General features: G+C 40.1%; 2 protein-coding genes across 3 annotated transcripts; one reads left to right on the top strand and one right to left on the bottom strand.

Annotated features, from left to right (window-relative positions):
• The first annotated feature begins 764 nt into the window (after positions 1–764).
• abhd2b (abhydrolase domain containing 2, acylglycerol lipase b) lies at positions 765–11,043 on the top strand. 2 transcript variants are annotated; one of them, XM_085164909.1, is made up of 11 exons: positions 765–893; positions 1,203–1,234; positions 1,475–1,708; positions 4,246–4,421; positions 4,823–4,990; positions 5,210–5,393; positions 6,769–6,861; positions 7,210–7,311; positions 7,403–7,472; positions 7,868–7,952; positions 9,349–11,043. In XM_085164909.1, the coding sequence occupies exons 2-11, from the start codon at positions 1,209–1,211 to the stop codon at positions 9,525–9,527; spliced, it is 1,317 nt and encodes a 438-aa protein (XP_085021035.1). In that variant the 5' UTR covers positions 765–893; positions 1,203–1,208; the 3' UTR covers positions 9,528–11,043. The 2 variants fall into 2 exon arrangements, with proteins under 2 accessions (XP_085021035.1, XP_085021036.1); XM_085164910.1 differs by lacking the exons at positions 765–893; positions 1,203–1,234; positions 1,475–1,708 and adding an exon at positions 1,723–2,083.
• Positions 10,109–18,068, bottom strand: rlbp1b (retinaldehyde binding protein 1b). The gene is made up of 8 exons (XM_085164916.1): positions 17,960–18,068; positions 17,131–17,172; positions 15,061–15,189; positions 13,819–14,023; positions 13,387–13,565; positions 13,111–13,269; positions 12,821–12,931; positions 10,109–12,238 (listed from the first exon to the last, which is right to left on the bottom strand). The coding sequence occupies exons 2-8, from the start codon at positions 17,140–17,142 to the stop codon at positions 12,110–12,112; spliced, it is 924 nt and encodes a 307-aa protein (XP_085021042.1). The 5' UTR covers positions 17,143–17,172; positions 17,960–18,068; the 3' UTR covers positions 10,109–12,109.
• Positions 18,069–20,272: the final 2,204 nt, after the last annotated feature.

Here is a 20,272-nt window from a genome sequence, read left to right as displayed (position 1 = left end):
AGTTTACATCGTTGCATCATTGTCACATAAAGTATGCTGAAAATCACATTTCTTAGAATTTATTTGAAAGAGTTAAAGATTTGGGAGATGTGATGAAATGTATGCAAAAAGTATTGAGAGTGTGTATGTTACCAATCTGTAAAACTATACTTTTTGATGTCAAAGTTAAAGCCATGTCATCAACACGTTAAAATAAACAAATATTCACTTATTATACATGGATATATTATATATTAGTAGAAACAACATTTAAAGCATGGTTAAGCCGCTATGAGAATATACAGTCACTGATTTTGACCCACGACAGTTTCCAGTTAATCAATGGCGCCCTCTTGTGGCTAACACACTCAGTGCAAAGCTCAGACAAATCGCTAGAAAATGAATGACATTTAAACTAGAGGAATAACGTTTGTTGGATTTAGTTTTTCTGTTTGTATTATTATTATTATTATTATTATTATTTGTCAACGTAAGCTAGGTTTTCAGTTAAGTAGGAAGTAAGTGGCTATGTTTGCTGTACTGCCTTGCTGGTATAATCGGAAATTTCAATTTCTCAAAGCGAAGGAGGAGACTGTGACACCGAAATGGAGAGTTTCATGTATTATATTATGACTATACATGACAGGTCTAACAAGTAGAACGTAAAATAAGATGGACAAAAACGTTAAAATAAAACGTTAAAAAATGGAATATACATATTTTCATTCGCAATTGTAAATTTATCATTTCGTTGCATTTGGGATTGCAAAAAGTCGGAGCTTTTTCAGGTGGCATGAAGGCATCCTGAGCGAGCCGCTGGTCAGTCAGTTTCTCCGCTGTAAACAGGCGGTGTTAGAGCGTCAAACTTCGGGTGGGTCCGGGAAAAACCTAGTGAAACTTCAGAAAGTGTAATGGTAAGACCATACTTTTTAATTTTATGCTCAACCCATATTGCGTTCTTTACGTAAAGTGCCTGTTGTGTTTGGTCGACATCTGACAGAAAAAGTTTTACCTGAGTGACGTGACAAAGGCAACAAACTGAGGCACTTTTAAGCTAGCAGGCATTTTCTTCTAACCTCCCTATTTCTCGTTTTGTGTAATTCATATGCGTCACGTAACCGCACCGCAAACCACATATTGCAAATTACTCGTGTTTGTGTACTCTTTTGTTGGTTTGCCTTGGCCATTTAATTCAATGAGATGTTACTTGCGTGTTTTCCCAGCTCTGAATGAAATACTTTCTTCTGGCAGCAAGGTGAGTAAAAACCGTCAACATTAATAGATGGTGTCACTGCTGGATAACGATCATGTCTTCAGTGGATTTTTAGTAATTTATTTATTATTTTGAGATTTCATACTAGACTCTATTGAAAGATCAGATGCCAATATTTCAGTTTCATTTATGAAATTTAACTTTTGTAAATGTACTGTGTAAAAATAATCCATTTGCTGTAAGCTTTTTGCTCGTGTAAATTATATGTTTATGCACACACAGCGGATCAACTCACACATATACAATGACCACCACGGAGGGCGGTTACGTACACACCTTTGGCCCAGAGCTGCCTGCCATGTTTGATGGTGTGAAGCTGGCGGCGGTAGCTACCATCCTCTATATCATCGTCCGCTGTCTGAACCTCAAGAGTCCCACTGCACCACCAGAGATCATTTACCAGGACACCCTGCTCAGTCACTACCTGCTCAAGACCTGCCCAATGCTGACCAAAGAGTGAGCAATTTTAATATTATATTAAATGATTTGCGATGGCACTGGGATGACTGGAATGTGGACTTAATCATGAACTCCCGATTCTTACCTTAGATACAGGTACACCATAGACTCATCAGGCATAACATTATGACCACCTGCTTAATTTTGTGTTGGTCCCCCTTTTGCTGCCAAAATAGCCCTGACCCATTGAGGCATGGAGTCCACCAGAACTCTGAAAGTGTGCTGTGGTATCTGAACCAGCAACAGATCCTTTCAGTCCCGTAAGTTTTGAGGTGGGGCCTCCATGGATCCGATTTGTTTGATTTGTGGCATTATCCTGCTGAAAGAGGCCACAGCTGCCAGGGAATACTGTTTCCACAAAAGGGTGTACAGGTAAGCAACTCACACACAGCTGGCCATCCACGTGATGTAAAAGAAAATGGGATTCATCAGACCAGACCACCTTCTTCCATTGCTCCACGGTCCAGTTCTGCTGCTCACGTGCCCATAGTTGGTGCTTTTGGCAGTGGACAGGGGCCTGACCATACGGGCCAGCCTTCACTCCCCACCTGCATCACTGAGCCATGGCTGCCCATGACTCTGTCGCTTATTCACCACCGTTACTTTCTCTGAACACTTTTGATAGATACTGACCACAGCATTCCAGGAAAACCCCACGAGAGCTGCGGTTTTGGAGAAGCTCTTACCCAGTCATCTAGCCATCACAATAATCAAACTCGCCCAAATCCTTACCTTGGCACATTTTTCCTGCTTCTAGCGCATCAACTTTGAGGACAAAATGTTCACTTACTCCCGAAGATATTCTGCTCATTAACCGGTGCCATGATAATCAGTGTTATTCACTTCACCTGTCAGTGGTCATAATGTTATGCCTGATCAGTGTATTTATAGTGTGAGCACAGTGTATAATATACACAACATACAAAAATCTTGAAAATTTAACAACAAAAGTAAAAGAATCAGAAAACAGTCATCCTGAAACTGTTCCAACTCTGTTCTAAGACGTGGTTTGCATTAAAGTTGGTCAGTTCCAGATTTTGGCTTACATAGATTTGAATCCCACTCTCACAGGTCCTCGAGTCCTATGTTGAACTGACTGAACCACTGCTTGTGTGGACTTCTGAGGTCTTTATCCTGCTTTATGTGACTCATTGTAGGGGGGGGTCAGAAAAAAGCTGTTATTGGCCAGAGTCTCCCAAGAAGGACTAGATTTCCTAAACACTGTAAACAGAGCCTGGAGGAGCAGCAGTCTTTTCAGATACGTTGTAAGGGAGAGATCCATTCTCTCAGCCCAGCACCCACAGAGGCAGGCAGTGGCTGAACTAGGAAACATAAGAAAACCATGCAGTGTTGTTGCATTATAGAAGTTTAGGGGGATTTCAGCTGTTTGGAGATATAGCATCCATTCACAAATGTCCTTTCATTTCTCTTACTCTGACCATAACGTGAATAAACATGCCATTTGTTCTCTGGTGGAATGAGCCAGGAATTACAATTTATGCTGAGCTAATCCATTAGTGAAACTGTAATTTTCCACATACATGGTAGGAAAAAAAGCTTCCAGAGGGGAAAAAAAACTTTAGAATTCTTTTTTGGAGGAAATTTACCAACCTTTCTAAGCATTTTCAATACATTTGAGTCAATATCTATCTATTGATAGAGAGACAGGCAACAGTGGATGGATGGATGGATGGATATCCTCATTTATTTAGATAGGGGCCTCAAAATAAATGCCCCAATAGCAGCCATCAATTGCTGCTAAGTGGTTGATCCATAGTATTCAGATTATATCAGAGATAGTCCACAGCTTCATCTGCGTTGTAAAAACCTGGGATCTACATTACTTTCAGGGCTGCGTTGAACACTGAAAGAACTTAGCAAAACATTTATTTAAACAAAAACAGTGGTGCGTTGAACATCCTGTCCTGTTATGTAAGTGTTTCACCTAGAGTGTGCACTGGCCATGATAAAAATCTAGCTAGCGGTTGGGTAACAGTTCTGACTCACTCACCAAAGATGACAAAACATACCTCACACCCCTTCCAATAATGTTGCACAACTATTCAAAGAAACATGTCATTCATTAGAAGGAGTGTCCGTGGATGGGCTAAGCTAATGTAGCCCTAATTTACTTACCATCCTAGTGAGGTTTGGCGATTTCCTCCAAACCTTAAGTTTACTTTCAGTTTTTTTAGGTTGTTTTTGTTTTTCTGTAAAGATTCTGTTTGCACAGTGGGTGTGCTGTTTTTTAGTACATGCTATGAAGTAGATAAAGATAAGGAAAATTCTCAGCTGTTTGTTTTTGGACAGGAAGGAGCGGTATGTTGGCCAACCGCATACCTGATGTGAACTTAATTTCTTCTAAATGTTATTTGGCTTCATATTTTTGGCACTCTTCATATTTAAGCACTCTGGAGTCATGTAATTTGAACACCTAAAAAAAAAAAAAAAGAGCACTCTCAGAGTTCAGTCAGACTGATGATCTTCTGAAGCATCTTCCAGTTACATAATATGGGCCTTGTACTTCTTTTCAGATACATTCCTCCCTTGCTGTGGGGGAAGAGCGGTCACATCCAGACGGTGCTCTACGGGAAGATGGGACGTGTCAAAACTCCAACGCCCTGTGGGGTTCGCATGTTCCTCCCAATGCAGGATGGTGCTACAGCTACCTTTGACCTCTTTGAAGCTATTGGAGCCCACACCACTGGAGGTCAGAGGCAAAAACTACTTTGTTCCTGTTAAACCACCAAATCAGTTGGTTTTCGGGGTATTTAATTACACAACGGCTGATGTGCTGGTACTTAAAGAGCTCCCTGATTGTTGTTTAGTTGAGGTGCTTTTCTTTTCATTTCATTCCTCCTGAGTTTTATGTGCTTGTTTGGACCGAGAGAACATCAGTCTCATGTAACAAGCAGCCCCTGCTACACTTTGAGCGAGCAGCGACAACTTTAATGAACTCCCTCGAGGAACGATGCCAGCAATGTAGTTCAGCGGGGTTAAATCCGCACACACACTACAGTGCACATGACATCGACTTTTACACAAGCTCATGACTCCAATTTAAATGTAGTTGCACATCCAGACTCTTTTGTGTCTTTGTGTGGGGACCAGATGACATTACCATGGTAATCTGTCCTGGGATTGGTAACCACAGTGAGAAGAACTACATCCGGACCTTTGTGGATTATTCCCAGCGGCAGGGTTACCGCTGTGCCGTCCTCAACCACCTGGGAGCCCTGCCTAATGTTGAGCTCACCTCGCCACGCATGTTTACATACGGTAAAAAGTTATTGCCACATTGTCTGTTTTTATGATATTTTTTAACATCACTTGGATGAAAAAAAAAAGAACATTATAATGTGCAATCCTGCCAAAATCAAACTTTTGACAAATAAAACCAGATTCCCAAGAAGCATAATGTTATAAATATATATTAATCTGTCATATCAAGTATATATTACTGCTATACATTTGTAAAAGCAACTCTTTTACTTTCAGGTTGTACCTGGGAGTTTGGAGCTATGGTGGACTACATAAAACGCACTTTTCCCCAGACTCTGCTGGTGGTCGTGGGGTTCAGTCTGGGAGGAAACATCGTCTGTAAGTTCCTGGGGGAAAACCAGTCAAACCAGGACAGAGTGCTATGCTGTGTCAGCGTCTGCCAGGGTTACAGCGCCCTCAGGTTGGTAAACTGACTGAAGGATTAACACAATTAAGACTAATGGGTCATGTTGTTGTCGGCGTTGCTCTGCCGTCACGAGTGAAACTGAGGTGATCATGTTGAACTCTGATAAATACTGAAACTGGGTTTATTTACGCTGAAACACAGGAAAGAAAGGAGACTCAGAAGACTCTGTTATATCAGGATTATCAGAGCTTTGAAAAGAAAAAGAAAAAAGCATCCTAGGTACGGTTCCAGTCAGAGACTTTGTTAAAGAAGAAGACAGCACTCAGTGAAACCTAAATTGAATCTTAGGGAATTCTGCTGCGGCAAAGATGGTGATAGAAGTACAATGTACAAAGATGGTGATAGAAGTACAATGTACAAAGATGGTGATAGAGTTCATTTCCAAGGGGGTAAAAATGTTAATAATGCCTCTTTAAGGGGAATGTCCGTAAATTTCTTAAGCAGTTTTTATCAGCTTTGACTAGTGATCTTCTACATGCAGATTTTGTGTCACAGGGACCAAAAAAATGAGAGTTAATTTAGCTGTTCTTTAAATCAAGTGTCCAAATAAGTTCCTAAAGTTGTTTCCCAATGGTTCTTGTGAGATTTGCTTCAAGAAAGTATTACACGTTGTCATGTTGCCATTCACCCTGCTTCACTGAGTGAATGAGTTAAATGCAGAGAGGAATTTCCCCACGGGGATGAATAAAGTAATAAAGTATACATTATTCAGAGGGATTATTTCTGTGGTAAACAACATTCAGTGAGTGGTAATCATTTGGCAGCATTGAATTCACTTAAGTTTTTTTGGCGATTAGACCAATGAGCCGTCATAGCAGGCTGTCAGCGCTGATAGGCATTATGATGCCCTGATGGGATTGAAGATGGAGGATTGGATGGAGCTTTGAGTGACCAGGGGGAGGTGGGTTCCACCAATCAGAGTCAAGAGGCATCAGAGGAAAGAAGATGATTGGATTAGAGTAATGATGTCAGCAGTGAATTTGAAAGCGTGGAAGTGATGAAAGAAATAGACTAACAGCCAAACATCCATGAAAGCAGGCAGATGAGTGATTACAGAGCTTTCTTATTGAACTGAGGCATAAGCGTCATTACTGCGCTTGTATATGATCGTATTAAGCGGACCCATTACATTTGTTTTGGATTGCTTGTAGGTACTGATTGCAATATTACGTTGTATAACTTAACTTAAAGTTTTGTTTTAAGCAGCACCATACTAGTGTTGGGATTAAATAATTTGCAGTGTTGATATTTACAATAGTTAAAATATAATAGTGATATGATGGATCAGACTACTGCTGTAGTGACTTTAGTTTGTAATGTCGTTCCACAGTATGTTTGTATTCATGTTCATTTGCTTGTGTGTGTTTAGGGCTCAGGAAACTTTCCTTCAGTGGGACCAGTGCCGGAGGCTCTACAACTTTATGTTGGCGGAGAATATGAAGAAGATCATTCTGTCGCACAGGTGGAGCAACACAGCAGTTATTGATTAATGGTTACAGATACGTAATACTCTTAAATTTGATCAGAATGTCATTTAGTCATAAAGTACTGCAGCTTTATTCTGTTCTGTAGCTCAGACACAAGCTTGAATCTTTTCTTTGCTAATTGTTGGCAGACACAAAATGTTCTCGATTATCTCTGTCTGATAGAGTGTAGAAATTCTTAAATCTTAGCGTAATTCTGAAATTCCTAAATCTGTTATCTAAAATGTAGATCTGTGAGTCATTTGTGGAGAATCAGATGAAAAGCACTTCTCAGCCAAACAAAGTCACCCGCGTTGGTTTTGTCTAAATGTCATATTATTAAACAGGGACAGTTTGCTGGCCATGCAGTGCAGCAACATTGGCGATGGAGAGCTGAACAGACTGTATGCAGCCACATCTTTGATGCAGATTGATGACAGCATTATGAGGTGAAATATTCTGGGCTTTGAATATGATGGGTTGCTCTAAATTCTGTGGGCCATCTCTTTAACTATGTTATCGCATCATCTTTCACTTCAGAAAATTCCACGGTTATGACTCACTGAGAGAGTACTATGAGAAGGAGAGCTGTGTGCACTACATCCACAAAGTGAGTGACAAGTACCTATCCGTGTATGTAACAGAGCTCAACACATCTGTCCCTCTATTACTACTTCTGCAATGACTTCATGTTTGGACTACTGTTAAATACTGTTGGTGCTATATTTATTGTTCACCTGATCTAGCATACTTGGATAGCAATCATACATAATTAAGTCCAGGTGTGGTTGAATACTACTTCTCTTATCACTGTTATATTATTCTGTTATAAAAGTGTAATGGTAGACAATATAAAATGTGGGCGCAGCTTCCAGGTTTGAAAAGTGACATCAGCACAGAAGTGCCAGTGATGGTTACTTCTATCTTTTGTACTGTCTGCACTAATAATGTATAAGTAGGTATTCTAAAAAATTAATAAATAAACTGGACTACTCTTTTTTACAGATCACTGTCCCACTCCTCCTGCTAAACTCCTTGGATGACCCACTGGTTCATCCATCACTACTGGCTGTTGCACGCACTCTTGCAGGTTTGTGGTTTTTGTCTAAACTCCTTCTGCAGTGTGAGTCAGTGGTAGTTAAAGGTTGTCTTTGTAACAGGCTAGCTTAAAGCTGGCTGCCATGATAAGTAGCTACCAATTTGCCCACAGGCAAACAAGAAAGATGGCTCGTGGTATGTTTTAATTATAGATAGCTAGCAGTTTATTAGAATAGAAGAATTGAATAGTCACTTGATTCTATTCTATTCTAACAAGCTAACAAGGATTCCTCCTAATAACACCTGTAACTGTGTCTATGTTTGATATTTGGCATGTATGGTTTTATCTAGTGAACGTGGTGAAGTCTTGGCCAGTGGGCATGTTGAAGTAAAACTGGATAGGGCATTCACAGAGCAACCTTTGTTTTAATTTTGAAGAGTTCCTCAAGCTAATTTTTTTATCACTGTTGTTAACTATGTAATGTTTTCTTAGCTACCTAGCATATGTGGCTAGCTGGCTATTCAGATTTCCTCCTGCACAATGCTTGAAGAAGCCAGGTTTGTTTGTTTTTTGGGAGGGGCATTGTGATTGTGTTGTGTTGTACTGGAGGCAGGCTGTTGGCGTGTCTAACTTGATGTTAGCTAGTCATCAGTCAGTAGTTAAATTGTAACAGAGAAGAGGAAATATGCACTGTAATGAATATGAACATTACAACCTGCGGATTTACATGGAACATTTGAGTCTTCAACATAGAAAACATGTTGTTGAAAGAAACTGAGAAAGTCAAGGAAAGTCCTTTTTTTAAGTTGTTTTACACTAAGTTTAAAATATGCTTCCATACAAAACCTTTAATAACAAATATTAAAGATATTATTTCATGGCATGCAACATAGAGGTGATGTAGAGTCTGGTGAAAATGCTGTCCTCACAGTGGTGCTAACTCAGAGCAACATGAAGTGAGTTAACAGGACACTCGCAACACAGTCTTAAGTGTTGATAAAGTCTTGATGCAGTTATCTGCTCAACACACCCTCCCCAGACAGTCTTGTTGAATTTTTCAGGGCCATGTGATCCACCTGAGCTGTTGGGTTATATACAGGGACCTGTGTGTGTGTCTGGCCTCAACCTGCTGCCTTGTCTTGCCTCACATGGGAGATTCTTGTTTTGTAAAAGTCTTTGTCATGTAAAGTTTTTACGCTTCAAGTAGTCATGAATTCTATTTCTTTAAATTTTTGTCTACTTTTCTACTGGTTCTGTATCAAGATTGAAGTTATAATCTGTGCAGTCAGTTTCTTTTGAAAAACATGATCATCTTCATGGTTGGATATTTGGACTCGTCACAGCTTTGGCGTCATTTAGCTTCTTAAAAATTGGTCTTTGACGGGAACAGATTTTTGGTGAACTGAAACTTTATACTTCTCTCTTCCTAACTGTCTTCCCCTTTTAGAGAAAATGCCCAATGTGGTATTTTCCCTGACTCAACATGGGGGCCACATGGGCTTTTTCGAGGGAGCTGTTCTGTTCCCTCAGCCCCTCACCTGGATGGACAAGGTCATAGTGGAATACACCAACGCCATCTGCCGCTGGGAGAAGAAGCAGTCGGTCTGTCGGAGTAGCAGCGAGTAGGACATGAACTTTTTGTATGGAAGCACGCAATACCACTCTGCGAGTTGCACTTACATACAAGTCCAGAGACAAACGCACAAAGACAGCTTGCTGTACCTGCTCAGCTTCAGCACTTTTGGCCTTACAGCTACATGATTCTGGAACTTGTAGATGATTAGACAAGGCAGCCTGAGTGGAAGTGGTTAAACCAGATTAGAAATAAAAACCTACAGAGGTGATCGCACAGGTGAGTGTAATGTGATCCCAAGCAGAAGTGTTCCTTCTGCTTTTGTTCTTTTTTATCTCTCAGGTTAACAATAGTTTGCCCTCTGCTGGTTTTTGGCAGGTACTTCTTTCTTTATTCTCTAAAGCAGGGTGTGTAATTTGAATTCTGCCATAAGAAAGAAAAAAAAGGTGCACTTTTTTTTTTCAAGTTTTCAAATAATATTTTAATGATGTTTTGGTTCTGTCCTGTTCTGAAGTCCTTTAATTGAAATAGTGCATTTTCACTAAGAGGATGTTGCTGTTTATTAAAGAAAAACATCTGATAAGAATGTGATTTAATCTCTCAAATCAGGTCATGTTTTACAGATATTTTTTGGTAGGTTTTCATACTCAATTTTCTCCAGTGGACTATCAGTCTGCATTTAGGGTAGACAAAAACAGACCCAACTGAACATTTCTGGTTTGTTGAAACATGTACTTGTAGACCCAACCATTCGATGAATCAATCAATTTACTGTAAAGCCTCCTGGTGTAGAACTCTGGTTACCCAAAAATTATAAATAACTAATAATTCCCAGCGTAGAAATAATTTAACTAGAAGTGACAGGTGTGGTGGCTGTTTACGGTATGCTTCGAAGGTGATAACATTTTGAATGTGTCTCTTCTTGGTCACGATTATGTTCCATATACCAGGCGTGGCTTCAGTTTAAACACTGTAGTGACTTAATATTAAACTTTAGCATCGAATACCTTTTGAGGGAGGATGTTGTTGTTGTTCATAGCTGTTCATTGCTGCCTACTGGATGGTGGTGTTTGCAAAATAAAATTAAAAACAGTTAAGAGTGTCGCTCTATTGAAGATGATTAGTGTCACTGACAAAAAAGGAGAGGGGGGTGGATTTTTTTTTTTTTTCTGATTTGTGAGAAAGAAACAAAAAACACTCCTGTACTGTCATGGTACTGTAAATTTCCACCAGAATTATGTGATTTCAAAGGTTTCAAACACCAGCTAAGCTGGTGAGGGCACAAATGCAATGTTTTTGCTGTTTTGGTTTGCTTGTTTTTAATATTCTGAGCTCTTATTATCATGTTAAGGACTTTTGAAGTTGGTCAGTTTCCTGTGAGCTACATTCTCAGTGGACTCCACCCAGTCTATGTAGCCTCCAAATTATGCAACTTATATCTGCTCTGCAGAAGTCAAATGTCATGCAACAGCACCACAAACATGTCCTGACTTTTTCACTGTTTGCTCGCACTTTATTGTCTTCAATGCACTATGTAGAGTCATTGACAATTAAAAGTAAATGAACACATTTTTATTGGTGTGATATTATAAATTAAGACGTTTCAATTGTCTTTTCTCACAGTCATTTTCTGATGGGGTATTGTGCATAGTGTAAAAAATTACTCTTCATTAACTTGTTCCTGGATGAATGAGTTTTTTCAAGTTACTTGACAAGATTTTTCTTTTTAGTCTCATTTCACATAACAGGGGCTTGTCTGCATTCTTGAATATATGATTATGATGTATAAAATGAAGGAAAATGTGGGTGTTTTCATGGTGCGCAGCCTGTTTACAAGTGATTTTCACATATTGTTTCCTTTTGTGTATTTCTACATCAACAAAGTCACATCACTTTGCATTTATTAACAGTTTATTGTACATGTATTGACATTGTTATTGGTGCACCGGATAGCACAATGGGTCAAACTTTATTATACCTTACTGAAGAAGTCTTAAAAAAAAGAAAGAAAGAAAAGCAGGAAAAAGAGGCACTTGTTGGAATACCAGCCTTGTGCAAGAAGATGATCGGGGGTAAGAGGTTGGGTCCTGAGAAAGCTGGGGCCTGCCAGTAATAAACCATCTGTGTGGGTGAATTTAAGTCCAGAGAAAGCACAATTTGACAAAACAGAGACATAACATGTGGTGTTTAGAGCTGGTCGGGATTGGCAGTGTTTTTGCACAATGGAAAAACACTGCCAAAAAGTAAATAAATACAAACACTAAAATGTTCACTGTAATGAGTTAGAAGTAAGTTTTACTTATCATAGGACTGACTTTCAAAGAAAGACAAGCAAATACATGAAGTGTATGCACTCTGTAGTTATTTGGAGCATGTATGGCACTTTTGATGGTCATCAACTAGAAAATTGAAACTATACGGTGTCACCTGGATGGCTTGTCTAGTTTTTGTCTTGAATGTGCTTTACCAGGACCTCTGCAGTACAATATCATTTTACCTTCTAACACAGTCACGACTTTCATTCATAACTTTAGTCCCTACAGCCACACAGCTAGATTGGGCGTTGATTCTTCACAGTCTATAGGGTTTATAATACGTAAAGGCTCTCGACCTCATTGGCAAAAGGACTTGATGTCTAGTCAAACAGCTTGGCTGCTGTGGCCTTGCCGTCATACTTGGGACCTTTTCCGTCAAACTCGGCAGGGAGAATTTCGGCATCGAACTCCTTGTAGTAATTTTCCAACTCGTCTCCGTGCACGAACACCTAAAACGAACATCCGCAACTGTTAGAGATGCTTAAAAGTGTGTGCTATCCTTCAGCAGCCAAATGTCAAATTCATAAATTAATTTAATATCCTTGTATCTAATATCCAGACTCCAACGTATTGCTTAAGCGCACCATAAAACCAATTTTTAGAGTGGCATTATGGTTATTAGATTCAGCTCTGTTAATCAGAGTGAAACCCACATCAAAATCCTTTCAGAAGCAAATTGAAGGATCCAGACCAACACATTATTGAATTAATACAGTGGTACTTGACTGTCGAGTATGTATGAAAGTCTTGTTTTATTAGAAAAAATGCAAAACTGTTTTTGCTACTTTTTGCCAAGCAGGTTCATGTCAAGTCAGATGCTGTCACGTTGCATATTACAGCTCTCCTGCACTCAAACCAAAATATAAAGGATATCTTGAGCTTGGCATGATGATAGGTTTATATATCAGAGACTTAAGGGGCAACAGTGGTCACAGTTTGCATTGCAAACCCCCTTAATGTCTGCCATTAATGCTCTCTACAAGGACTAAAACCAATCTATGTTGTCATTGAATCTGATTTATTTGACTCACTCTCTCCAGCAGCTTGCTCTTCATGAGAGGTTTGACCACATTATAGGTGGTAGTGAAGTACCAGGGCTGGTGGATAAAGTGCACAGCTTTGAAACGGGCAGGGAATGAGTCCTGGTGGAACACAAAGAGCAAGATGAAGGGCAAGGAATCTATAAATCCCATCATAAATGAATGACAAGTCAAAGTGTTGAAACTTTGTTTGACTACTCTATTATACAATGGTTTTTGAGCTTCTCCTCTAAAGTAATTCAACCAAAATAATGAATTCCCCCCCCCCCCCCCCACCCCACCTGTAACATGTCCACCATCTTTTTGAGCTCAGTGGGTTTGATTCCTGATGCCTGCTGCATGGTGAAGCCCTTGAAGTTTTCAATGATACAGAATCCATTGATTTGAGTTTCCTCGTTCTCTAGAAGCTTCTCAAGTATCACACAGTAGGCGCGCAGGATCTGAATAAGCACAGACAAACATGTTTTATATTTATAGTATCTTCTAGTAAGCTCCTGTCAGAGATGGGACAAAAATACATAAGCTTCCTGTGTAATAAAAGAAATGAGTCACCATACCTCATCAAAGGTGATCTCCTCGTAGTCCCAGTTCTCGATGTTGAAAAGCAGGACTACACGGCCGTATTTGTCTCTGCTATGCAGGATGCCAGGGTAGCCAGCCTCGATGGTGCTGCGCACGGCCTCAGGGGTCAGGTTCTCAAACAGCTCGGGGTAATCCTTCCTAAAACGCACATAACCTGAGTAGAAGCACAGGAAGCCTATTAGATTACATTTTATCTTTGAAAAATGCTTTTTTTAACTACAGGTGGTAGATTTTTATTTATTTTATTTATTTTTTTTAACCTGGATCCTTATGATAAAATCATATGTTTGTGAGGCTACATGACTTTTCAGAATTGATACCATAATGACGCTTAGATGCACAGAGGAAGAAATGATGTGCATGTATTTAGATCTGCCACTTTCAGCCGCTGATTTTGAACATTTTACCCTTCATAAGGTCGAAAGCCCTGGGCACGTCGTACTTCCTGGCACGAATGAAGCGGGTCAGCATGTTGTCTGGTTTCTCCCCGAAGGTGTCCTGCACCCCCTTGGCCAGGTCATCACCACCTTCTGCCTTCTCCTTAATAATTGCTCGCAACTCCTTCACTGCTGACACCCGCTTCTCATCGGTCTCATTCAGCTCATCCTTGGCCTGCAGAGAGGAGCCAGTCCAGGCAGTTAGTTCACAGATTATATTTGAGTGGTCCTGGTTGTATAAGGGTTTATTTTCATAAATATGGTCGATGTTTCATTTCACTTATGCCCTTAAAGTTGGTCGTACTGATCAAACCATTGTGTTATACCAGATACAGGGTGATAATTTAGATAGGATAGGGTAGTGGTCTAACCACAATTAAGAATGACAAGCCAGCTTTAACCTCCTAAGACCCGAACTCTTCCATGGCATGCATTTTTAATCTTTGGTATTTGGGCTGATTGGAACCCGATGAACGTAAAAACAAAGAATCACCAGATTTTTTTTTTTTTTTTACTTGATTTTTTTTCCAAGAAAGATGAGAGCCACATATGAGGATATTTGTTTTAAATTTTGATAAAACAGAGGCAGTATAATGTCCTCGTAAGTGGACATCAGGCCCTTGTAGAGCAACATTTAGTATTTTGGTCTAAATAACCCAAAATGTGATGTCCACATATGTGGATGCCAGGTCCTAGGAAGTTAAAGTCACTGCTTCCAATTTGTAACTTAAGACAAACAATTGGAGGGCTACAATCCCAAGTTTTACATTTCTGGTGCCACCTATTGTTGTGAAAGGGTATTGCACATCCTAATGAAGCCTTAATGTTTTTTCCCAATTTGGAACACCAATACAATAGATGTACCTTCAAAAAACTGGACATTGTTAATAAGTAAACCATTGAAAGTTGTATATTCTCAAACTTAAATTTTATTTATGAAAACAAACTTCAATTTAGAGTCATTTATCTAGCGTAAAATGGGGTAAAGACGCTACAATAATAAAGGGATAATGCCAACAATCAGATGACTCCCTATGAGCTAGCATTAGGCAACAGTGGGAAGGAAAAACTCCCTTTTAACAAAAGGAAACCTGGAGGTTTTACTGGGGTTGTACTGGCATTGCATTGCAATTCCTTTGTTTGTTAAAGAGTTTTTTGTCCTGATGTGACTCTGATGAATCTTGATCTTATTCCAAAGGTTTCTTTGATCACCTTCTGCATTGTGTAGTCTGGCACGTTGGTGCAGGGTCCAAAAACTGGTCCATGGTCCTTGACGGTCAGACGCTCCAGCTTGGCCCTGAGCGCCTGCTCCTCCTCTGACACCATACGGTAAGTTCCACTCTGAGGACAGAAGATATTATTACAGCTTGTCATGGTTGCTTATAAATGTTTATTTATAGTGAGAAAATCTATTGGTCCTGTAATCTCAAATTCCTCAAAAAACATTTAAAGACACTTAATCAGGGAAACAAATGGACTAGTAAATTTACAATCAAACGACCTCCCAAAGTCCAACTTTATATATAGTTGGGACTGGATCAAGTGACCCTGAATCCTCCCTTAGTTTCTTAGTTATGCAGCAATAGGTGCACATGATGCACAAAGTGTTTCTTTTTTATTCACTTCTTTAAACTCACTACGTGTTCATGTTTATACACAACTTTGCATTTAATCTTACTTCTTAGCCTGCACCTATCCACTCGAACTCCGCGCTCCTCCAGTCAGATGCTTTTATTAGTTCCACGCACCCAGTTCAAATCTAAAGGTGACAGGGCTTTCTCCAATGGCCTTGACTTGACTAATCATTAGCTATTATTAATCTCTGGCTCTCTTCCACAGTGTGTCTTTTGTCCTGTTTTCCTGCCCTCACCCACCACCCTCACTGAGCATGGTTCTGCTGAAGGTTTCTTCCTGTTAAAGGGAGTTTTTCTTTCACATTTTTGCCAAGTGCTTGCTCATAAGGGTGGCCTGGTTGTTTTCTCTGTATTATTGTAGGGTCCTTGCCTTACAATATTGAGGTAAATGTTGTTGTGATTTGGAACTAATTGAACTGAACTTAAGGGCAGTGGGTGGTGCAGTGGTTAATGCTGTTGCCTCACAGCAGTAAGGTCCTGAGTTTGACTCCACCATCTTGCCGAAGTCTTTCTGTGTAGAGTTTGCATGCTCTCCCTGTGTTTGGGTGGGTTGTCTCGGGCCTCCTCCCACAGTCCAAAGACATATGGTGGGACTTTAGGGTAATTGATGATTCTAAATTGGTCATGGGTCTGAGTGTGAATGAGTGGCTGTTTCTCGGTGTTAGCCCTGTGACAGACTGGCGATGTGTCCAGGGTGTACCCTGCCTTTCATCCTATGATTGCTGCGATAGGCTCCACCACTCTACACCCCCAACACCACCACCCCACCCCACTGCAAAATAAGGATAAGTGGAACTGATCTCAATTCAAAGCTACTCTAGTTATGGTCAAGAAATGAATATGGAACTGAGCATGCTATATCCACTTTAGTAAAGATTAAATGCTTTAAACCAACAGACAGAATTGTGCTTTTGAACACAAACCCAAGTAGGCCCTGTTCAGAGCAAACATTTTATCATAGTAAGAAGGCACAGGTATGATTACCATCATTAAAAATGGATGCATTCCACTTAGGTGTGCCATTTCCAGGATCTTGACATTATGGATGTTCACTGGCTTAGTGGCACAGGTGAATGAAGCACATTCATTTTTAATGGCAGCAGTGTCACCTGTCAAAATTGCTGTAATGGGGGAGACTAACTAAAGATGTTGCAGTTTGTTATAATGGCTGATGGAAAACAGTTTCCCTGTGAGCACAAAGATGTTTATGTTTCACGTGTCTGCAGGAAAACTTTTAAGTTGCGCAGCACTTTGGATAAAAGCCAAGTACCTCGTCATGTCAATTTAACTCTCTCACAAGACTGGGTTTTGCTGTGTGAGCTTTAAAACACGTCTAATCCACGTGAGACAGGATGCCTGTCCACCAGTGTTGCAGGTCCGCAATCAATAGACTTCAGTGTTTTGGTTAATCTCCCTCACATGAGTCCTGCAAAGCTTGTAAATACATGGTGAGGACCACTATTCGACCTGAAGCAGGGATCAGAGATTAGCAGCTAAAGAAACTGTGGCTATCGCTGGTGTCTGTAACAATGGGCCTTTGGGAAGTTTTGAGCTGCAGCTGAATCCATCTGAGATGGAGAATAGATGTTTGTCCTTATGAATGCTGTCCTGTTTGTCTGTTTAAGAGTGTAAAAGTGGAGATACTCACGACTACAGCCATGTCTTCTCTTTAAAAATGTCCTTGTCCTGTCTGGAAGAAAAGAAGAGGTAACTTGTGATTCTTATCAATCCCACTTAAATCTTAAAAACTGGCACACTGTAGTCCATCTAAATCCCTTTTATCCCATCCTCTCTGCTCTCACACGGTACCTTTTTGGCTATATTTAGCTTTTGCCAATCCTGGGTGACTTATCAGGAGAGTTAAGCTTGACAGCCTTTTAGTTTCATAATCATTAGGCTCACAGTGGGTGTCGATGGGCAAAATGTGAGATATAGAGCAAGAAAATCTTTAATTGGTACAATGGTGCATACATATAGGCATACATACAGTATAATACAGCATGCAACCACTTGATGAAAGAGATTTGAACAAATGTTGAATAGCTAACCTAGTTGCGGTCGGTTAATTACTTGAAAGAAAATTAAAGTGCAGTCTAATAGTCTATTAAGCATTTATAAAATAGATTCATAAAGACCAGCAACATCCATATGTCTTTGTAATACCATGCTACACAGCCCAAAGCTGTGGTATCACGAGTGCTTGCATTTTTATGACTCTCGGTCTCAGTGGAAACGCCTCAAACCTAACCACTGTCAGCCCCATGATGCACCCACTGCACAAGATTTGAGCTGGAATGATCTGCTTTTAGATACCTCGAGATAAAAGAGAAACAAGGCAGCAAAACATCCATAATTTCATCCTACTACATAAGATGAAGTCTGTAAAGCTGAGCCAAATCCACTGCCTGGTAACAACAGGAGTTAAGGAACTGAATACAACTGGAAGCATCATCTGAGCAAAGAAGGCCGATTCCTACCTGAGGCAGACGTGAAGTAGCTGGTGGGGAGTCACAGGGGTCTGTGCTGAGAAGTGTCGATGGGACCTATGATTTGTAGTGTTGGGATTAGTCACGTCACAGCAGATTACACCCAACAGGCTCCTATTTCTTTTCAATCAGTGTAAAAGAGGCAGTGAGTGTGGAAAGGGGGGGGGGGGGGGGAGGGTAGCCGTGATGGGGTTGCTTTTTTAACCAATGGTGGACGGGCTCCGGTGATGAAGGGCAGGGCCAGGATGATGTAAAGTTAAGTGTACCCTTCAGTTCAGAAGTGATTTAAGGAGAAGAGGGATTTGATTGCATTCCGAGGAGACTTGAACGGAGTGAACAGTGACCATTGTGAGTGCTGAGTCCCCAGGATGAACACACTGTGTTCAAATGCTCTGTTTCACATGTTTGGAGGTATAATTGAGAAGACGTGGTTAGTCTGGTTCTGTCATATCGCTAACTAAAGAACCAGCAATATTATCTTAAAGGGAATGCATAAGGGATTAATCAGTTTATCAATTAAGCTTTTACAGCTTTATTAGGACATTTGTTTCTTTACGTGGCAAACTTAAATTGCATAATTTATCACATTTCATGCAAGTTGTTGGGGTTGAGCAGAAACCCAGAGAGCTGAAAAATTAAGCCACCGCAACAGTGCAACTAAATTACAATTTCTCTGTTGGCCAGTCGCTGAACTGAACACCTCTGTGTTTGTGCTGTTGGTGGCTTCTTGAAGAAATGTTAAAATAAATTATCTGACAAATCACAAGACATGCCCCTTAAACCTAATAACAAGCATTTGCAATAACTGGAAATGAATCTTTTACAGCGCTGTCGAGGACTTTTGGCCCACTCATCTTGGGAGAATTGTTGTAATTCAGCTACACTGGTTTCTGAGCCTGAGCTGCCTTTTTAAGGTCATGACACAGCATCTCAATCAGATTCTGGTCAGGACTTTGACTAGGCCACTCCAGAATTTTCATTTTGTTTTTCTGGATTAATGGTAATGAAAATTTGCATATTAATGATCAAAAAACTGATCTCACAGCCCGTTGTTTGCCAGGGAGCTAGTTTCAGTCGTCATGCAAATATTATGTTCATAAGGTTGGGGAAGGCTGCAGTCAGCTGAGACTGAAGAAGTCACTTGGATGAGTAACGAAACATTTCTCCCACTGAAAACTCTACGTCCAAATGAACAGAATGAACTTCATGGGATTTCTTTGGAAATCCCAAACCCCCCGTAAACCCATGACACCTTAGAATATGGGGTTCCATGGTGCTAATGACATTTAACTTGTCTTTATTTAAAAATCAAGGGGTTGCTTTCAATTGAACTCTGTGCTATCATCATACCAAACCCTAAAGAACTCTTAAAGGCCTTCAGACAAAACATTTTATTGTCCATGAATTAGTAAAATGTTTTTTAACCACTATAAGAAAGATCATCTACAAGAGGTTTATCTTTCAAACTGCAGGCAGTTTGATTTCCTATCCCAGCAATTTTATCCCTAAGTGCAGATCGTCTGATGGAAAACAGTCTCCATGAACCCCAAAATTATCTCGGGGTACCTGCAGGTAACTATTACAACTTTTGGTCTCAAAGTACATGTGTTCATGATCAGAAACTGCAAAGTTTGAGGTGCATTATAGGTGTGCCAAGAAAAAACCGTTCTTGTACCAAAACACACTTTTCTACTAAACGTACAGTACATGCAAAGAATACACATCTAGGAAAATAATGTGCTGTAAAAATAGTAATGCATCAGTGGAAATGTGTCTCTAGTTGTTTCAGTGGCTCAGCGACTCGAAATAGTGTTTAAAGGTCATGGGAGGCCATCTGTGCACACTCTGAAGCTGTCTTGGAACAGGATAATAAACTCAAGTGCACTCGAAACATTATCCAAGGAAGTGAATTTTATATAGAAGAGTGGTTACTAATCTGAGGAAGTTGATGCAGAAATTGCTGGCCAATTTTGCATAACTCTGTGATTGTATTTTCTTGCGATGTTTAGTGTATCGCCTTCATCTGTAGGTAACATTTCAAAAAGGTTCATATGGTTGATCATCCTCTGAATGTTGCTTTTACTTTACACGTGAAATACTCAGGAAATCTTATTGCTATGACGGAAGACGACCAAGAGCAAAAAATAAAAGCAAAAACCGTCAGACACGTTTTCTCTATTGGGTATGTCACACGTATGGAATAAAGGAAGCAGCTAAGATAATAAGGTTCAAAATATACACCATTTTCATGCATATCTGCACACACAAGCCCACAGATCTGCCTGTAGACATATGTGCAGCCAC

Source organism: Neolamprologus multifasciatus, chromosome 7 (assembly GCF_963576455.1).
Source record: "Neolamprologus multifasciatus chromosome 7, fNeoMul1.2, whole genome shotgun sequence".
In the NCBI taxonomy this organism is placed as follows: domain Eukaryota; kingdom Metazoa; phylum Chordata; class Actinopteri; order Cichliformes; family Cichlidae; genus Neolamprologus; species Neolamprologus multifasciatus.
Note: the sequence above shows the minus strand (reverse complement) of the source record. Positions and strands in the feature narration are given on the sequence as shown.